Here is an 18,402-nt window from a genome sequence, read left to right as displayed (position 1 = left end):
GCACCGTGTTGGTATGTGAAACCTCAACAGAAAGTAGGATTTAAGATCGGCAACATTACTAACCCATTTGTTTTCTTTCGTCACACACTCGTGTTGGGTTTGTGTGTGTTTGTGCATTTATGTGTGTGTGTGTGTGTGTGTGTGTGTGTGTGTGTGTGTGTGTGTGCTTGTGTGCATATGTTTTGCGTGTGTGTGTGTGTGTGTGTGTGTGTGTGTGTGTGTGTGTGTGTGTGTGTGTGTGGTCATGCATGCATGTTCCAGGACAAACAGGCTTTCCATGTGCATTTCTCTTCAACTTGTGATGTCACTCGTGCTGTAGCGTGATGCAGGTATACCATTGGCTCCCCTGTCCATTCTGCGTAGAGGTGATGTTCATGTATGTGAAGGGCCGATGACATGACCAGAAGCGCTGTCCAAATGTGTGCCTGTGTGTTTCCATGACAGCCTCGCTGACTTCCAGCTTATTGCCATCCATTCCACTCTCTCTCTCTCTCTCTCTCTCTCTCTCTCTCTCTCTCTCTCTCTCGCTTTCTCTTTCCCCCTGTTATTGTGGACAGGACTTTTTCAACTCAAGCCCACTTTTCTCTCTCTCCCAATCACCCCACCTTCAGGCTGTTGTAAGTATACGTGGGAATTGTAGACACTGCCTCTCTCACTCTCTGTCTCTCTGTCTCTCTGTCTTTCTCTCTCAGGTCGTCGTGTCAGTCAGTCTGTACTGATCGTAACGGGCAGCTAGCATGCTAACGCTAGAGCCAAGCCCTGCAGGAGCTGCATGCCTGGCGCCTGCCCAGCCCCAGTTAGGAAACCCGCGTGTGTGTGTTTGTGCTGTGCTACCTGTCCTCAGTTAGCAAACAGCCCAAGAGCCGGACACAAACCTGTCAACATGGTGGCCACAAACACGTCATAGGAAACCCGTGCCTGGGTCTATACACTGTTTGGGCAAAGCTACCTGACCATCACACATATTGACCATCATCACTCACACATCACACCTTGTTGAATATCCCAATCCCAAACCATGGCCCTTCTCCAGTACGACCAGTTCTAACGCAAATGGGGTCTATGGAGATTGGTAGCTGCTGGATTTGGTGGACAACCTATCAGCAGCAGTAAGATTTGACACTTCCTGACTGGGGCTTTGAGACTGTCCAGCAGTGGAAATGAGGGATCCATTAGGTGTCCTAATCAAGCCCACCTGCTGAGGCAGCCGCTTGTTAGCCATTCATCGCTAACGAGTGTCAGGTCCCTCAATCAGAATGGGTGATGGAAGCAACCGCTTCCTGACAACTTATGTATGACCAATGAAAAACTGAGCTGGGATATCGTCTTTCTGCAGAGCCAATAATGCTCCTTGATCTCGGGCACTCTCTGAGATCTACGTATTGTTTCTCGCTAGGTGTGTGTCCATGTGAATCAGTGCTCTAATTTGAGCTGCCTTACATCGCTTTACACCACTGAACCTGAATCAGCATCCAGCATGCGATGAAGTTTGTACCATGATCTCCTTTGAAGACAAATGAGCTTTGGCTAAGATCAGTTCCACTGCATTCCAGTAGAGCGCACTGTACTGCTACAAATTACATGTGTGTGTTTCTAAATCTGTTTCTTTCTTCCCACATCCAGTCAGTCCTGCTGAAGCGTAAATGCGAGGAACATTTGTGAGTGTTTTTATTCGTATTTTTGGCACATTTCTTGGTGAGAGCTAGCATGAGGCTTTTTAGGTGAAGAACCTTCATTTTCACTTTGGCTCCACTTTTCTCTTCAGGGAGAAACTGCGGGATGCAACCAATGAATTGCTGAAAAAGAACACCATCATAGAAGAGCTGGAGCCCAAATATAATGCAAGCAGTGAGTGAATGAGTCATCAATCTGCGTCCCGACACTGTCCTGCGCTGCGCCTGTCAGCGGGCAACGTCCCGACACTGTCCTGCGCTGCGCCTGTCAGCGGGCAACGTCCCGACACTGTCCTGCTCTGCGCCTGTCAGCGGGCAACGTCCCGACACTGTCCTGCGCTGCGCCTGTCAGCGGGCAACGTCCCGACACTGTCCTGCTCTGCGCCTGTCAGCGGGCAGCGTCTCGACACTGTCCTGCGCTGCGCCTGTCAGCGGGCAACGTCCCGACACTGTCCTGTTCTGCGCCTGTCAGTGGGCAGCGTCCTGACACTGTCCTGCTCTGCGCCTGTCAGCGGGCAATGTCCTGACACTGTCCTGCTCTGCGCCTGTCAGCGGGCAGCGTCCCGACACTGTCCTGCTCTGCGCCTGTCAGCGGGCAGCGTCCCGACACTGTCCTGCTCTGCGGCTGTCAGCGGGCAACGTCCTGACACTGTCCTGCTCTGCTTTCAGCCATACGGGTTGAAGACCTGGAGGAGGCTTTGAAGAAGAAGGATGAAGAGATGAAGCAGATGGAGGAGAGATATAAAAAATATCTGGAGAAAGCAAAGAGTGTAAGAAACAACTTCTGTTAGGTGTGTGTGTGTGTGTTTTGTTAGTGTGTATGTTTGGGTATGCATGTGTAATTTGGACATTATGTGTGTTTTAGGTCATTCGGACCCTGGACCCTAAGCAGAACCAGGGCTCAGCTCCTGAGGTGCAGGCCCTCAAGAATCAGCTACAGGAGAGGGAGAGGATGCTGCACTCACTGGAGGTACGCGCGCGCACACACACACACACACACACACACACACACACACACACACACACACACACACACACACCAGCACAGACGCACACATGGACGCGCACACACACACACACACCAGCACAGACGCGCACACACACACACCAGCACAGACGCACACATGGACGCGCACACACGCACACACACACACACCAGCACAGACGCACACATGGACGCGCGCACACACACACACACACACACACACACACACACACACACACACACACACACACACACACACACATGTACTCACATGCCTCACACAATACTCACATGCATACATGCACTCAGAAATAATGCACTTGCTTACACACCATACACATGCTCTGCTGTTGAGTCACCTGCACAGACAGTTATTCATTCTAATTACACACACGGAAACTTTATTGGTGGTGTATTGGATTTACAGAAAGAGTATGACAAGGCCAAGTCACAGCGAGACCACGAGGAGAAGCTGATCGTGTCTGCCTGGTACAACATGGTGAGTGGAGCGAGTTTCTCCTACTGCAGCGTGAGATCTCTGTTGAGGTTGTCCACGTTCCTCTCCCAAGACACAAAGACGTAATGCCGTTCATTCTTATTTGAAGTTTATGATCCGCTGAACATAATTTACTGTTTAGTTCTAAAAGGTTCTGTTTGCAAAGTTTAGCTCTGTAGATGGCGCTGTGGCGCTGTGACCCATGCCCACGTCAGACCTGCGGGGCTGTGTGTTCATGAATGAGTCTCTCTTTCATATGATTGTGTTTGGAAAAGGCAACAGGCCGCTGCTGGTTAATCGTTTGTAATCTGAGAGGTTTAGATTGGAGCAGCTGCGAGATGGCGCTCGTCAAGGTTGTGGATAACGCTTCAGCTCGCTCTCTCTCTCTCTCTCTCTCTCTGTCTCTCTCTCTCTCTCTCTCTCTCTCTCTCTCTCTCTGTCTCTCTCTCTCTCTCTCTCTCTCTCTCTGTCTCTCTCTGTCTCTCTCTCTCTCTCTCTCTCCTCTGTGTCTGATTCTCGCCCACTCCCCCAGGGAATGGCTCTACAGAAGAAGGCAGCCGAAGACCGCTTGGCCAGCACGGGTTCGGCTCAGTCGTTCCTGGCCAGGCAGAGACAGGCCACCACCATGCGCCGCTCTTACCCCGGCCACGTGCAGCCGGCCACGGCCAGGTAGACCCGCCCCCCACCCCCCCGTCACTGCAGCAACACTACCGAGCCGCGACGTCCGTCTCCCTCTTCAGCCCCAGTCGTCTTACTCTTCCTCCCTCCCATCCTCTTCTTCACCCGCCTCGAACCCCTAAAGCCAGCCGTGTCGCAACAGGGTATCCAGCGCCGTCTTGTTTACGGTCTCTTTCGAGACTTCCTTCTCTGTACGTTCCTGCCTTTTCTAGCGGACTTCTTCTTCTTTTTTTTTCTTCTTCTTCCCTCCACGTCCTGTGCCACCTGCAGGATTTTCTGAAGAGCGGCGGGTTTTGGCGCAAACGTCTGCTTAAGTCCTTTTAACGGAGAGAAGCTGCTCCCCTGCTCTGCTAATGCCTTCTCGTTCTTTTGCTGTTCCCTGACGAGCAGCGTTTAGCGAGGGCGCTCCTCTGCACGGAGGATGACTGAGTTGTCTTCAGGACGCCGTCTGAGGGGACGCTATCCCATCCTGCACTGTTGACTGTTACACCAAGACGTTCTTGGCGAAATTTTAAAGAAACACATCTGATGAGAGCTTTCACGATGGAGGATGCCATCAGACGCCTCCCTCGGCCACAGCTCTGTAGTTATTAGTGCTTGAAACGGTGCCTCTGTTCATAAACCCCAAAGCCAGAGCCAAGGTGCGGTGCGGGCCTCAGTGGCTGATCTGGGATCAGCTCTTCTTTACATACATGCCCGTGTTCATTACAATGCAAATAGCCACCCCCTCCCCCCCACACCCCTGCCAGTCTGTTTATTTACTGTAATCTAGTCTGCCCAAAATCACCAGTATTGCGAGCGAAGAGGCACGTGCTGATATAAACGCCCTGCCTTCGTTCAGATGTGTCTGTGCATTACGGCCTTCCTCTCTTCCTCCACAGTTTTCTTCAAAGAACTCATATCTGTGCATCAATCTACACAGTGTGGCAGTGATATCTAACGTGTGCTGTGTTACTGCCTGCTGAGCTCATGGAGCCATGTTGGTCACACCAAGCTGAGTCCCATCAGCTTCAGCTAGAGTTAAAAACACACACACACACACACACACACACACACACACACACACACAACTGCTTCAGTCTGCCCAGTAAGAAGGGCAAGTTTATACCCCCCCTTTTCCAGTATCTTGATTGGGGCTTGCTGCATAGAACAGCCAATAACAGGCTCCCTTACTATATCTGCTCCACAGTCGCTCCTGGCAGTGAAAGTGCTCCTGGCAGTGATCAGCGTTACGTCCACCCTCGCCAGCAGTGTTCCTCGAACATGGTCTTATTACAGGGGTGAGATCTTGCAGTGGGGTCCGTTTTTCCAAATGTGCTATTCGGAAACACATGCGCCAAACCCAGGCCGTAGCGAAGATGGCCGTGTTGGGAGTGCTGGTGTTTGTGTGGCTAAGCTCGTGGAGGACACAGTCGCCATCATAACAGCTAACTCGAGCAAGCATGCCCTCAAATACACAGGCTTGTGTGTGTGAGGCTGTGGCCTGTCTGTCTGTGTGTGTGCGCACATGCACGCTAACATCAAAATCTTTAACATGCGAGAATCGTCATTGCCTGGGTCTTGACTGACAGCTGTCCATCTCTCTCTCTGTCTCTCTCTCTCTCTCTCTCTCTCTCTCTCTCTCTCTCTCTCTCTCTCTCTCTCTCTCTCTCTCTCTCTCTCTCTCTCTCTCTGTCCTCCCTCCACAGTGATGTAATGGCATGACCAACCAGTCAAGCGCGTGTGGCTGCATGAGGGAGCTGCTTGCATAAATGATTTTTGATTTGAGGCTGTTGCCTGATGATATATCCACATGCACTAACCCCTACCCCCTTTAACAGCCCCCCTCCCAACCCATCATTGCTCGTGAACCACCGCCACGCACAGGAAACCCTGCCCCTTTTACCACCCACCACCAATCACAGAGCAGCATGCTTGCTTTATGTTTCCAAACCACCGCTGCCCCAGCATGCAGCAGTCTGAGAAGTGAGCACCGACGGTCACAAGTCGTGTATGTTTGAGAGAGAACGGTTACCTAGCCTTAAGATTACGTGCACGTGGATGGGTTTCCTAACGGCAAATCTAGAATAATAGGATTATAATCCAAGTGCTACTGAAAAACTGTCCTGCCAGTTAAAGTATTAAATATGAAGTGTGGGATCCTCCTCAAGGGTTGCAGAATGCTGGAACCACTTCAGTAAGTGTTATATGAGGAATAGTTACAATGAGGAAGGGACAATGATGTGAGGCGTGCGGTAATGCAGGTAGATGGACTCCAGACTCTTCCATATTTATTTGTTTTCTATTTTATCTTTGATGCCACTTCATCTGTTTGAAATGGTATGAAGTATTTTTTTCTTCTTCCCTTTCCTGTGCCCTCGTGTTATTACTCATATGAGCAAATGTACTGCTTAAAAGTGGCAAGTTACCCACTGGAAGGTGAATGCTTCGGCCCAGCTATGCCTGCTGAACCAGACGTGTTTATCGTGAATTTTCCTCTAATTTACAGCCGCTACGCACATTCAGCTCTCAGGGCTGTAAAATCCCCAGTCAAGCCACAGCGTGGGGGCTGAGGCAGTGTTATGTAACATTAGCGTCATGCTATCGCACCTGAGGGATATACAGTATTAGGGAAAAATGTATTAAAGGTCATTACGCTGGTAAGCAAAGGCTGGTGGAATGACACACAAACCCCCTGCTTTTGCTTTGTGGTGTCTTCTGAAAACACTACTCCATTTGTTGGATTAGGAGAATTTAACCAATGCTGCACAAGCAGGTGGATCTGTCTAACCAATGGCCTCACAGAAAATCAGTACAGCGCCGCCTTTCCTGCCGGTGTTGTTAAGTGCTTTTACCTCAAACGAGTAGAGCGGAGGGCTAAGACACAACTGTACACACTAACCCAATAAAGTCTGCTGCCTCTGCCTCTTCAGCTGTCGCAGGTCAATATCAACTGTCCATGTCATGTAACAGACCATTTTGCAGTGTGTTGAGTCAAAGGTGACACATGACTTATAAATAAGGCAAATTTGGATTTAAAGTAACTGCTTGTTCTTTTATAATTATTTAAGGTAAGCTTGGGGTTTGTATGTTACGGAATGGCAGCATTGACGAATGCTTGGGTTGTTTTAGTGTTTGGGTTAGAGAACAGTTAGTTTATTTAAAATTCTCTCACAACCGTTATGTTATGTCCTGAACAGACACCTCAGTCAAAGCTCTATAAAAGGGTAAAAATAAAAACAATAGGAAATTCACAACAAATTTCTCAACTTTTATGGCTGTACATTTTTTAATAGTTAGACTCATTATGTTTATTCGAAGCAGCAAATAATCTTTCCATTTGCCAAATTTTATACTGCTTGTAAACATTTTGTAAATAAACTATTTGAAAGACCGTGTTTCCTGGTGATTAGTTTATATTAAAAAACAGGAGGATAAATGAGTAAGGACAGGATGTTGCTGAATTACATGGTGTTTTTACTAGGACTGTGTTGAGAGAAACGCACTTCCAAAGCAAAAGAAATGTACAGTTGTTAACCCAGTTGTAAATAAAGCTTGTATAAAACTCACTCTTGCTGTTAGTCCTCTGTGTTCCGATGATATGTGATATTGGTATTGTATGCCTTTTTTTTTTTTTTATACATAAAACGCATGTATATCATCAATGGCTTGTAACCTGCAAAATGACACAATGTCACACTCTCTCGAGTTATTTGCCACGCGCAATCCGTCCTTCCATCAGCTAACTGTAACACGGCACAGGTACGGCCCACGGAACGGCGCCAGCTGGAGGCCCAATGCCCCCGCGCTCGTCCTGATGAAGCAGGGCGGTGCTTGGGCCCGGGTGGGCCGCCCGCCTACTCTTCCTGGCCTGATTACTTTCACATGTGCCGGATGGTTCATGGCCCTTCATTTCAGTCCTTCTGATCTGGAACCCCGCCTGAGCGAACCATGACCTGGTGATCTGGCTGCCAGGTGAAGATGACCTGGGTTTGATTAAGGGAAATTAGCACGTGACCGAAGCCTTAACTTTGAAACCCAACCTCCACCCCTGACCTTGGAATGGCGGCTGGTGAGTTTTGGGTGAGTGGCGAGAAATGTTGCCGCTCGTCTTAACGGGTGGAGGTCGTTACCAGCTGATGAATCTAATTATAGATGAACTTCATTAGCTGAGGGTCATCTCCTGATTGGTTGTGATTTAATTGTGTCTCAATTTATTACACACAAATTACATCACTGACATGCTGGTCTTCTGATGCTGTGGCCTGCAGACCTCTGGGTAAGGAGTGTATGGAATATCTGTAGGTCCTAAGGATAAAGAGCTATGATATGAATACCTATGCTCGGAGACTACAAATCCAGGACTGCATTATTTTTGGATACACGAACCTTAGTCATAGCTCATAGTTTTAGGAGTTTCTACCTTGTGTTGGTGATTTTCATCATCGGGTGGAGTCAACATAACCCCAATACCTTCATCACCAAACATTGGGGGAGGAGGCCGTATCTGAGGCAAGCCATGCGTTTAAACCATCAATGTTTCTGGACACCAATAGTCTACCTGCACCACCAGACTATATTTAGCCCAGTTCCCAGCCAGTTCTTCATGCTTGGCCCCAGGAGTAATGGGAGCTGGAACAGGGCAAAAATGTGCATTGTCTGGTAGTACTGAGGACTGAGAACGGCCACTGTGCCTTTTTGTTGGTTAGGCTTTTTTATTAGCATGTCCACTTTAGACTATATTTAAAGGGACATTTTAGTATGAAACGGAGTAGAAAGTGTAGCTCCACAGCTAGAGCTAGATTCGTTGTACCATGTTGTACCATGTTGTACCGGACTTGAATGTAGGTCTTGATCACTTCCGTAAGATGGACCCGTGAGTTCTACCTGGCGGCTTGGAAGGTGTAGGATGCAAGTCGAGTTCTATTACACCAGCACCAGGAATAACAGCTGGTTATGGATCGGCAACAATCACATAGCTGTCAAATGGGTTTCTGAGGTAACACCAATTCCATTATTTGTTTTAGCAGGTTTTCGTTGCTTTCGGGTCAGTAATGGTGTATCCCTGCAATGACACTCAACATATTAAGCGTTGGCAAATCTGGAGAGGCCGGGTAAAAAAAAAAAAAAATTTTAATGGAGATCCCCAGAAAGCGCGATTCAGCCTGTCTACCTAAACAGAGGTATAACTCCGGGCGGCTTTTACTCCTTCAGACTCTACGCTGATGTGATTTGAAAAACACTCCAAATGATCCGCGCCATTCAAAGTCTAATAGTTATTCTCTAGCAATATGCCGATCGGTCAGTCCCGGGGAAAATCGGGCCACACAATGCGCTTATTTCTGAAACGCTTAATTTCATCTCACCTGGAGACAAGGCACTCATTGTCGGACTCTTGCTCAGGGTTTCCTGAGCTACGGTCTAAACGGCCCCCACACTTTCTCACACTCACGCCTGCCCGCCCGCAGAGTGCTACAGGTTGCTGTAGTGTTGGCCTACCCTAGCGCAAATAATCTAATGGGTAAATACGGGATTTGTGTGATAATGGGCCATTATTACAATGGCGACACAGTCAGCAATCAACTAAAGCAGAACTTTTGATAAGTACTAGTCCGGGTGGGGACTTACTTGGCAGATGCAGAGTGGAAGTAAGAATGTTTTAAAATATGTTGGTCTTCATGCAACAGCTCACAGACTTTCTCCATTTTTGTTGGATTTCATGATGTTTTATATAGTCTAAGCTCCATTTCCACTAAAACAAATGCCCTGGTTTCCACTTTTAAAAGCATAAATGATGAGGGGGGGAAAAAAACCTTAGTCTTCTCACTAGAATGGTTTCTTGGAAGTTCGGGTGGGTATATGCTGATTGCTTATGACATCCAGTGACATCCAGTGCAATGTTTTGTCTGAGTAAGTGTGAAACCTTTTCTCTTTTGGGTAAGTCACCAATTGTATTTCCCTCAACTTCCCCTCATCTGTTTTGATGTTAAGTTTGTTTTTCTCCTTGGAAATGTATGTTCTTAATTTTCTGTGTTGTGCTTTATTCTCATCTCTAATGAGGTTTTGCAGCCTTAAAAGGCTTTAGACATCACTAGTATTATCCCTTGACTGAAAATGTGAGATGGTTAGATTGTTTTTAAAAAATCTGGTGAGAAAAGACTTGTAACTACTTTGGAATAACATTGCAACAATGACTTTCAGGAAAATAAGTTTCATAATTTTTTTTTCCCCTTTAGTCTGTATTTGTGAATTTTCTGACACGCAAGAAATTGGTAACAGTGATGTCTTTCTTTGATTTTCTGCTGTTGATGGGAGAACAGGTCCAATTTTAGAAGTGCTGATGGACGTTTCAGAGGAACCCCTTAGATGGAAGAAAATCCCTCACACTCATAGACAAACCAGCCTTTTCTATAACTTTGTACATTTAATTTGCATTAAAATGTATATATTTGCCTAAGGGACCTTTGCTAAAAATATGATTAAATTATTAAGTCTGTCTTTTAAAAAATAAATGTTAAAAATCTGATTTATCTGATTTTTCACTGAAGTGATTAGTTGATTATCCAAAAAGATGCTGAAAGCATGAAGCCTGCTGTACACAGCTGTACGACTAGGCCATGTGCTTGTCATCGAGTGTGTGACATTCAGAGATTCAAAGTACAAAATGGTGCTAGTTGGTTTTGAACTGGTAATGTTACAATTATTTAAATGGAAGACAGTGACTTGCACATGGAGCAGCATCCTGGAAGAGTGCCTGAACAGCTCATGCCCATCAGAAAAGGGGGATGTATTAGGACATCTCTGCCTTAGCAGACAAATCTATCATGAATGGAATGTAGAGGACAGCCGGGAAAAAAACAAATCAAGAGACCATAGCAGAGGGAAAAAGTTGAAACTACAAAGAGTGACATGTCCAAATATTGTTGCCTGAACTTGTTTCCGAAACAGATCCAGTTAGCCATCCAGATCGTGGTTCTGCTTTTCCACTATGGAATCATCCATTTCTGTTCCAGCTTGTAGCCCTGTATCAGAAAGCTGAGCTCGCAAACCTGCCTCAGCCTTCCAGTCATATGGGTATGTGCTCCTGATGTGTCTCGTACCTGTCAGTGTGGTGAGTTTATTTACTGCCCCAGTGTGCCCTGTCTGTGTGTGTGTGTGTGACTGGGAAACTGGTGCAAGACTACCACCTGATTACAATTTCATAGCTCTCACTTGGCCATGGCCCACGTCATTCCTCACGCCGAAGGATGGGAGGTGTTCTTGGCTCCCAGTCATACAGGACTTGCTGTTTGTGTGGATTAACTGGAAAAATAATGGTCCATGTGGCCCAGTTCTGTCTCCGTGTGAAGCCACTGTGGCGATGAGAGCTTAGGAAATATGTGTTAAAAGAAAAGAAAAATAGTTTCCATGGACAGGCTTCAGGTTGGATTTATGGTGCTGGAGGTGTGGGAGAGTGCTTAAGAGAGGAGAGCTGCAAGAGCCAGTGCAAGATGAAGTGACTGCACGCCAAAGTTCATTCTCCTCTGATCTCTGCACCCAAATCAGCTCCATCCCCTCTGAAGCAGCCAAACTGCTAATCCTACACTACTTTAAGCCAAACCTCGACTCCTGTTCCTCTGCTGGATTCCTGGGTCGGGCCTGCCGACAGTGGCGACAGCGTTGCGAGAGAACTAAAGGGCGAGCGTGCCGCACTGATGGCTGGGATGGCCCTTCTGACAGCTTTTTCGTGATCTTCCATATATTACTTCAGCTTCTGCAGCAGGGCACTCTGGTGTGTTTTGCATTTCTATAGTCAGGCAGTGTCTGACGGAGCCACATTGGACAGAAATACATTAGTGCAGACCGGGAGCACTGAACTTCTGAACAAAACGCACACCCACTCCCTCCCTCACACACACACACACACCTTTCAGACTGCTCTGCTTATTGATCAATGAATCACTCTGAGCCTGATAACATCAGTCTGCTCCCTTGAAAGCAGAGACCCCAGTGGGCTCCTGACACCGAGGGGCTGACCGGAAGGGAGCTGGGCTCCAGACTACCGGCCATCTGGCCCCTGTGATTCAGACTACTTACTGGAAGCCTTGCTTCATGTGGCTGCTCGGGCCATCATTGAGGTATGAGGGACCATACACGCGCCATGTGCGGAACACTTCCTCACGCAACATTTCTAGCAAGAGACCCTCATTTATGAGTGACTAACCTTTTGGTAATGCTGTTCTAAGTTTTTACAAGCAGTGTTCCATTATCCTTGTGGAGTTTGAGACCAGGCTTGTTCCTTGAGCCCTTGAACTTGACAACACACTAGTATTCACCCCCCCCCCCCCCCCCCCCAAAAAAAAAAAAAAAATTTCCAGTACTGTCATGTCTGTATGCATAAACTGTCTTTGAGGAGGCAGAAACCCTTTTTTTTTTTTTTTTTTTTGCTTCTGCACAGCTGGTTTTGCTTTAATGCTGTGCATTAATATTCATGTTGGAACAGGCCCATAGCTGGGTCCACCTTTTTGGCCTAACATCCCGTAGCCCCTCCTCCGTGCTGTAGCTCCTCCCCTGTACCATCTTTGAAGGGAAGTCTGTCTGAGTGGTGTTGGCACTTTCCGGGCACGTTGGGCGGCTGGTGGGGGAGACACTCAGCCATCCTCCCTCAGAGCCTCAGAGATGCCACCGCTTTCCGCTTGAAGGCCTGTGGAGAATTTGGGTCGGAGTTGCAACAGGAGTGTCTTTACACAAAACACAGCAAGCTTAGCTTTGGGTTACTGCATATTTATGAACAAGACAACTAGGCAAGCCAAACTTCACTGAACCACCATCTTCTACACAGCATTGTACACATACATGTACTTCAAGGGGACAACATCTGAGACACTTGGAAATCTCTGCAGGAAGCATAGAATTTGTGTGGTTCTGTGCCTTACTGCTGAGAATAAAGTTCCACAGTTTCTAAAAGACTGCTCATCTTGTAAGCTATCCTGCTGCATATATTGCCAAAATGAGTCCAGTTTGTGTTGTGTAGCTGTTGGACAGCCACAGCTAACAACTGCATTGTTTATGCCCATTTCAGCAGCAGGGATGTCATCTTTCATGTGTAACAGCTCAGAGTTTTGAAAATATTCTAACATACTTCTAACACAATTTTTCCCCTCTAGAAACACTGTAGTATCTGTCAGATCTGACATTTTAAACGGTTTTCCCACACACCATGAAATGGCACACATCCTTAATAAGTTAACCTAATCATCATCTGTTACCCCCGTTACGAACACCCCACATTACAAGCCAGCGATGTAACTTACTTTGTTGAACGGTAGCCTATCTAGCATTAGTGAAAATAATCATTTTCATGTAATTGGTCTGTGTACTTGCATAATTAAGTGATTAATTAGAGAACACTGATCACTTCATAGTCAACAAGATGTATTGTCCTCACTGTTTTGTATTGCTAGTTGTGTAGACAAGAGGTGACTGACCTCTTCTAGGCAGGTCTAGGGAAAAAAGTAAACTGTAAATTGGAAAAAAAAATACTAAAAACATAAGGCATGTAAGAAGTGACGTTTAAGGCTGGTGTGAGTTTTGTATGGCTAAATGGAACAATATGTACAGTATAGCACTATTTTAATGCTTTACAGCAAGCCTGACTACTTTTTCAGACAGTTATGAGCCTTGGGTGTAGAAGTGTGAAATACTCTGTGGCTTGTAACTGTACTTCCAATATAGTTCATATTCAAAAATATTTAAATTCCCGGCAGATCTGTGAAGTGAGTGGCAACTACGCTAGTTTTGAGTATAAAGCATTGCACCCTAAATGTACTCCTCTCCTCCTTCCTCTTTCTCTCCCTCTCTCCTCTCCCTCTCTTCTCCTCCTCCCGCTTTCTCTCCTCTCTTCCTCCCTCTCCCTCTCTTCTCCTCCTCCCTCTTTCTCTCCTCTTCCTCCCTCTCCCTCTTTCTCTCCTCTCCTCTCCTCCTCCTTTTTTCTCTCCTCTCCCTCTCTTCTCCTCCTCCCTCTCTCTCTCCCTCTCTTCTCCTCCTCCCTTGGCCCTGAGCGCTGAATCAGGAGCCAAACGATGGTCCTTGTAGAATCATAAACAAGTGAGCATATGTCTTACCTGTTTACTTTGGAAAAAGCCCTGATGGCTTGGCATGGAGACCGCCTTTGATAAAGATGCTCTCAGATCATTGGCAATGAACTGTCATGTCTCCCTTCAAAATAAAGAAAATAAATAGACCTGAGGTTAACTCAGATTTATGTGTGCAGACTTGTAAAGTTCATTTATGTCCACCTGGCATATTCAATGATTGTGTGTTTTTTTTACTTCATTTCTGAGGTGTTCAGTAGATATAATTCCTTTTATATGGTTGTGTTTAATATACAGAACAGATGTGAGCTACATATGGATTACAAGTCAAACAAACAAATGATGAAGGCACAGAAGGAAGGCAAAAGAGTTGTAGAGTTTTTGATGTGTTCAAAAATGAAATCTGTGCTGATATCAGCTCTGAAATTTTATTTGCTTCTGATGAAAGTTCAAGGCTGTTGTGCCTTGACTTGTGAAGGAGTAACACAGTTCTATTAGTGTAAAGGTGGACTTTGCTTGGAATTTAAAAAAAAAAAGTTATTGAATAACACTAAACTGAAAGTGTGTTTAATAAACGTGTGTGTTGGAGAGAGAGAAATAAGATTGAGGGCCACAGTTTTCCTTCCTTTTTGAAAAGACCCATTGCTCATGGAAAATCAACAAATGGTCCAATGTTTTCCTCTGCTCACATACTGAATATCTGTAAGTAAATGTTTACAACTTTAGTGTTTGTGGTGGTCTCACTGTTAGATGAAAGCTAAATTAGAACAAGCAGATTGAGGATTTTTCTTTCTTTATCTGAGTAGAAAAAAGCAGTTTGTCTTCAAGTGCCCTTACATATTCCCTATGTCAGCTGTCATGGGGGGGTGAGGATCGTATGTCCTTGGGCAGGCCTGGATAAGGCCCCTGAACCCCTGTCTATCATCTGCAGAGCCAGTATGTATATCAGGCTTAACGGTTCAGTTTTGTTTGTATTAAAGGTGAAAATCTTGGTGAGATGTACAGTGTGACTGTTTTGTTGACCAGCACAGAACGCTCGGTTATGTTCCTACCATGGCTGAGGTGAGGTTACTTCCTGGAGGCTATGTCCTGTATGGCTGTGATTCTGCCAGCCATGCGGTTTTGCCATTGGAGGAGTGATGAGTTAATTATGCATTATGAATAATTATGCGTCTTACAGCCAAAACCTACAAATGTCACTTAGCGTACCTTTGAAGCCATACGTGGCTGTAAGTGACTCCTGACTGCCTGTGGAAGGGATCACTGCTTAAACAAGCATAAAACGAATCAGAGGCTGTGCTTTCAGATTCAGAGCTGAGCCCTCTAATACAAGCTCTGATCAGCTCTGCCATGTGTTCTTATCGTGATCCCCCACGTGCTTCAGAGGCCAGGCCCATGCATGGGAATGCCAGCGTGTGTCTATTCATCTTTTTGTATTTTTTTCGTGGCCTATCAAAATAAACGGTTGGGCCAGTGGCGTAGTGCAACGCTGCTGACCAGTCATTTTCAGGCCTGCAGGAGTGGAGCTCAAACAAACACGTTTCCCCCGAACCTGGTGGCAGAAATGGCCCTGCCTTTCACCAGAGCTACAGCGTGCGCATTTGTGGGACTGATCGGAACAGCGTGGCTAAAATGAAAACTTATAATCGAGAGCTAGTTATTTTATAGCCAATTAATTTAATTCTGACGTCTGGGCCTTGGAAGAGAGTGTGTGTGTGTGTGTGTGTGTGTGTGTGTGTGTGTGTGTGTGTGTGTGTTTGCGTTTGCTGGTCGGTTGGCTCTACCTCTGCGCAGCATAGTGCTTTCACTTTTATCAGACGCAGGAAAGAAATTTGGCATTCAGCCTCATTATACTCCAGCTCACCTCAGTAACGAGCCACTCGCATTCAATTAAACTCCAATTAAGCCGTTAAGCACAGCGGTGAATCTTCACTGCGTATCCTTAACTTGCACAAAATAATTATTTAGGTTGTCTAATGTTTGGGCAGCCTGAGAAATGAGGAATAACAGTTCCATTAGCTGCTTAGTGTTTTCCATTTAATGGAATTAGAGATGCAGTTGTTTTAAGGCTGTGTAATGGTAGCAGTGTGTGTTAGGTGAGGTTGATGATAAGGCCTTGGGGATCTTGCCTGTGTTGTGTACTTGAACCACAGGACCGGAGGAGAGTAAATGCCTGTAGGCTGGTGAAAAGCAAGTGATCTGATGTGGCTCTGGCAGCATTTAGCCCACAGAACCAGTCATCCGCTCAGTGGTATTAAGAAAATCTCGTGGTTCAGTTGTGCTTCGATCCTGTCTGCTGCCAAAATCCTTCATGTATGAATTTATCCTGTATAGTGCAATTGGTACAAGATGAAGTAGAAAAGCAGTGTGGTGACTGAAAATCCCTGACTGACTCTTCCAGCGTCTTTACGTGCAAATGCTACTGACATCATCTGCTTCTTTGAACTTGCTGGTTCCTGTGATTCATGACATTTGATCTGGAACGGCTGCCCAGTGCGTCGTCCTTCCCGGCAAGGTTGGGAGAAAGTGAATCAGAGCCCGCCACTCCTCCCAACATACCACTGGCGCCATGCCCACCGAGAATGTGGCCAAGAGGTGATCGCTCACGGAGTGGCCGGCAGCCATCACGCATCAGCGCTGCTAACGCCGGAGTTCTGAACCACAAGCGAGGAGAACCACGGCCCGCCAGAGAGTTCATACTCGGACAGGAGTGTCGTGTCGATAATCAAGATGTATGTGTTCTGTTGCAGCAGTAGACTGGTGATGTATGACGTGGGAAAACTCACCCAGAGCAATCATGAAGGCCTTTTTAACCAATCACAGACATAGAAAGGCAAATAAACCACAGCAAATGAACTCTGTCACCCTGACAAGTAAAATTAAGGACTTTGATTCTGGTGATAACAAACGTAATAAATATATCAGCACAAGCTAATTACATATAGAGCAAGTGTTATAGTGGGGTAATTAACATGTAATAAATCATACAAAACTCCCTTCAGAAGCACCAATGCTGGACTGTAAATCAGAAGTGTCTGAGCATTCGGGGTACGGCAAGCTCAGCCCAAACGCTAAATCGTAAGTTTTCTTAGTGCTGCAGGTAAACGTTTGGATAATATTTATAGGGTCTTTGAACAGGGTGCATTTACGAAGGCGGGCTACAAAGAGGAATGTCTACATTGCATTGGGTACCTGTATTTAGCATACGGTGCAGGAGTACCCAGACTGCTGCCCTGGCGATATAGCTGTTGAGTGTAGTTCTTCTTGGTATAATGAACCTGAGCCTTTGAGTTGGACGATTTGGAGCCTAGCCCTATTAGAGCAGTAGATCTTCAGCAGAATGTCAGATTGTCACTGTGTGTGAGATTCTGTGTGGGGATTTTTCTTGTAAACTGGACAGAATTAGAACCCTAGTGAGGCATGAAGTTCACTCCAACACTCATGCTTATCAAATGATCTCACTGTGATAGGTTTTGCCATCACAAACTTGGATAGCTAAAACACAAATAATGACTTCTTCCCAGATCTAACACTGCTCTCTCACTTTCACTGGTAATTGATCAATGTTAAAAGAAAGCAGTTTCGTTCCAGTCAAATCATATTAGTTCAGACCTATATTAGACCTGAGCCACATTTACGAGGTCAGTAAAACGTTCACACATTACAACACAAACCACAGAGCGGAGGCCTCTGGCATGTGTGGATATGACGTAGGCATTTTACTGTCTACCCAAAGCCATTGGACTGGCAGACTCTGAGGCCTACAGTGGGGTTGGAGTGGTGGCAGTAAAGTGCAGTAGTTTTACCCAGTGTGCCCTGGGTGCAGGGGCATGTTGGTAAGGCATGCGGGTCCACGGAGACGAACTGCATCAGGAGTGCTGTTGGTCACGTCTGGCCTGGGCTGCAACCGTAGCGCCCAACCAAGATTACTGAAATGTGCCCATAAAACCTTTTGAAGTGCGGTTGCCAGATATTAGGACTATTGCATCGTTTGCTTTGGGGAGGGGGGCTTTTTTGAAGACATCTGGGATCCCACAAGCAAACTGTGCAGAATTACTGGGGCTTATGCAGGGGAACAAAATGCAGGCCATCTGGTGCCTACCATCCATTAAATATTTTCGAACTCCGAGGAAAGGGTGGGGCTCCTCTCCCAGCACTGACGGAAAGCCCAACCCGGAGCAGGCCGCGTTTAGGAGCCGCTCAGAGAAAGCTGTGAAAAGTTTGCCGTCAGTACTGTAGTAGATCATGCAATGATGCGACACACCGCGCAGCGGAGCAGCAAAGAGCCCCAAATGTCCAGATGTTCTCTGAAACACCTACTCATCTAATCACAACTGGAAGAAATGGAGAATGTCTCATACATCATCTACATCCTGTAACGACCTGTGAGACTCCTGTACAGAGCTGATGATATTGGAATGAAACTCCCCCAGCACCCAGACCTCGCTTGAGCCGTTTGAAAGTCCCATCTCTCGTAAACTAGTCCATTCCTGAAGCTTTTTCTTCATTTCACATGGG

General features: G+C 46.3%; 1 protein-coding gene across 9 annotated transcripts in view; it reads left to right on the top strand.

Moving 5' to 3' along the window:
• The window catches only part of hook3 (hook microtubule-tethering protein 3), a 28,413-nt gene extending 21,033 nt beyond the window's left edge, over positions 1-7,380 (top strand). For 3 of the 9 annotated variants that reach the window (XM_027018817.3, XM_027018820.3, XM_027018818.3), the window contains 8 exons: positions 558-617; positions 1,624-1,658; positions 1,766-1,848; positions 2,343-2,443; positions 2,539-2,643; positions 3,086-3,157; positions 3,687-3,823; positions 5,521-7,380. In XM_027018817.3, coding sequence (XP_026874618.2) covers positions 558-617; positions 1,624-1,658; positions 1,766-1,848; positions 2,343-2,443; positions 2,539-2,643; positions 3,086-3,157; positions 3,687-3,823; positions 5,521-5,536 — 609 coding nt within the window. In that variant the 3' untranslated portion in view covers positions 5,537-7,380. The other 6 variants (XM_027018821.3, XM_081719246.1, XM_027018819.3 and 3 more) reach the window with 4 other exon arrangements.
• Positions 7,381-18,402: the final 11,022 nt, after the last annotated feature.

Source organism: Electrophorus electricus, chromosome 8, assembly GCF_041902795.1.
Source record: "Electrophorus electricus isolate QZ-2024a chromosome 8, ASM4190279v1, whole genome shotgun sequence".
NCBI classification, from domain to species: domain Eukaryota; kingdom Metazoa; phylum Chordata; class Actinopteri; order Gymnotiformes; family Gymnotidae; genus Electrophorus; species Electrophorus electricus.
This window is presented reverse-complemented; position numbering and strand designations above follow the sequence as displayed.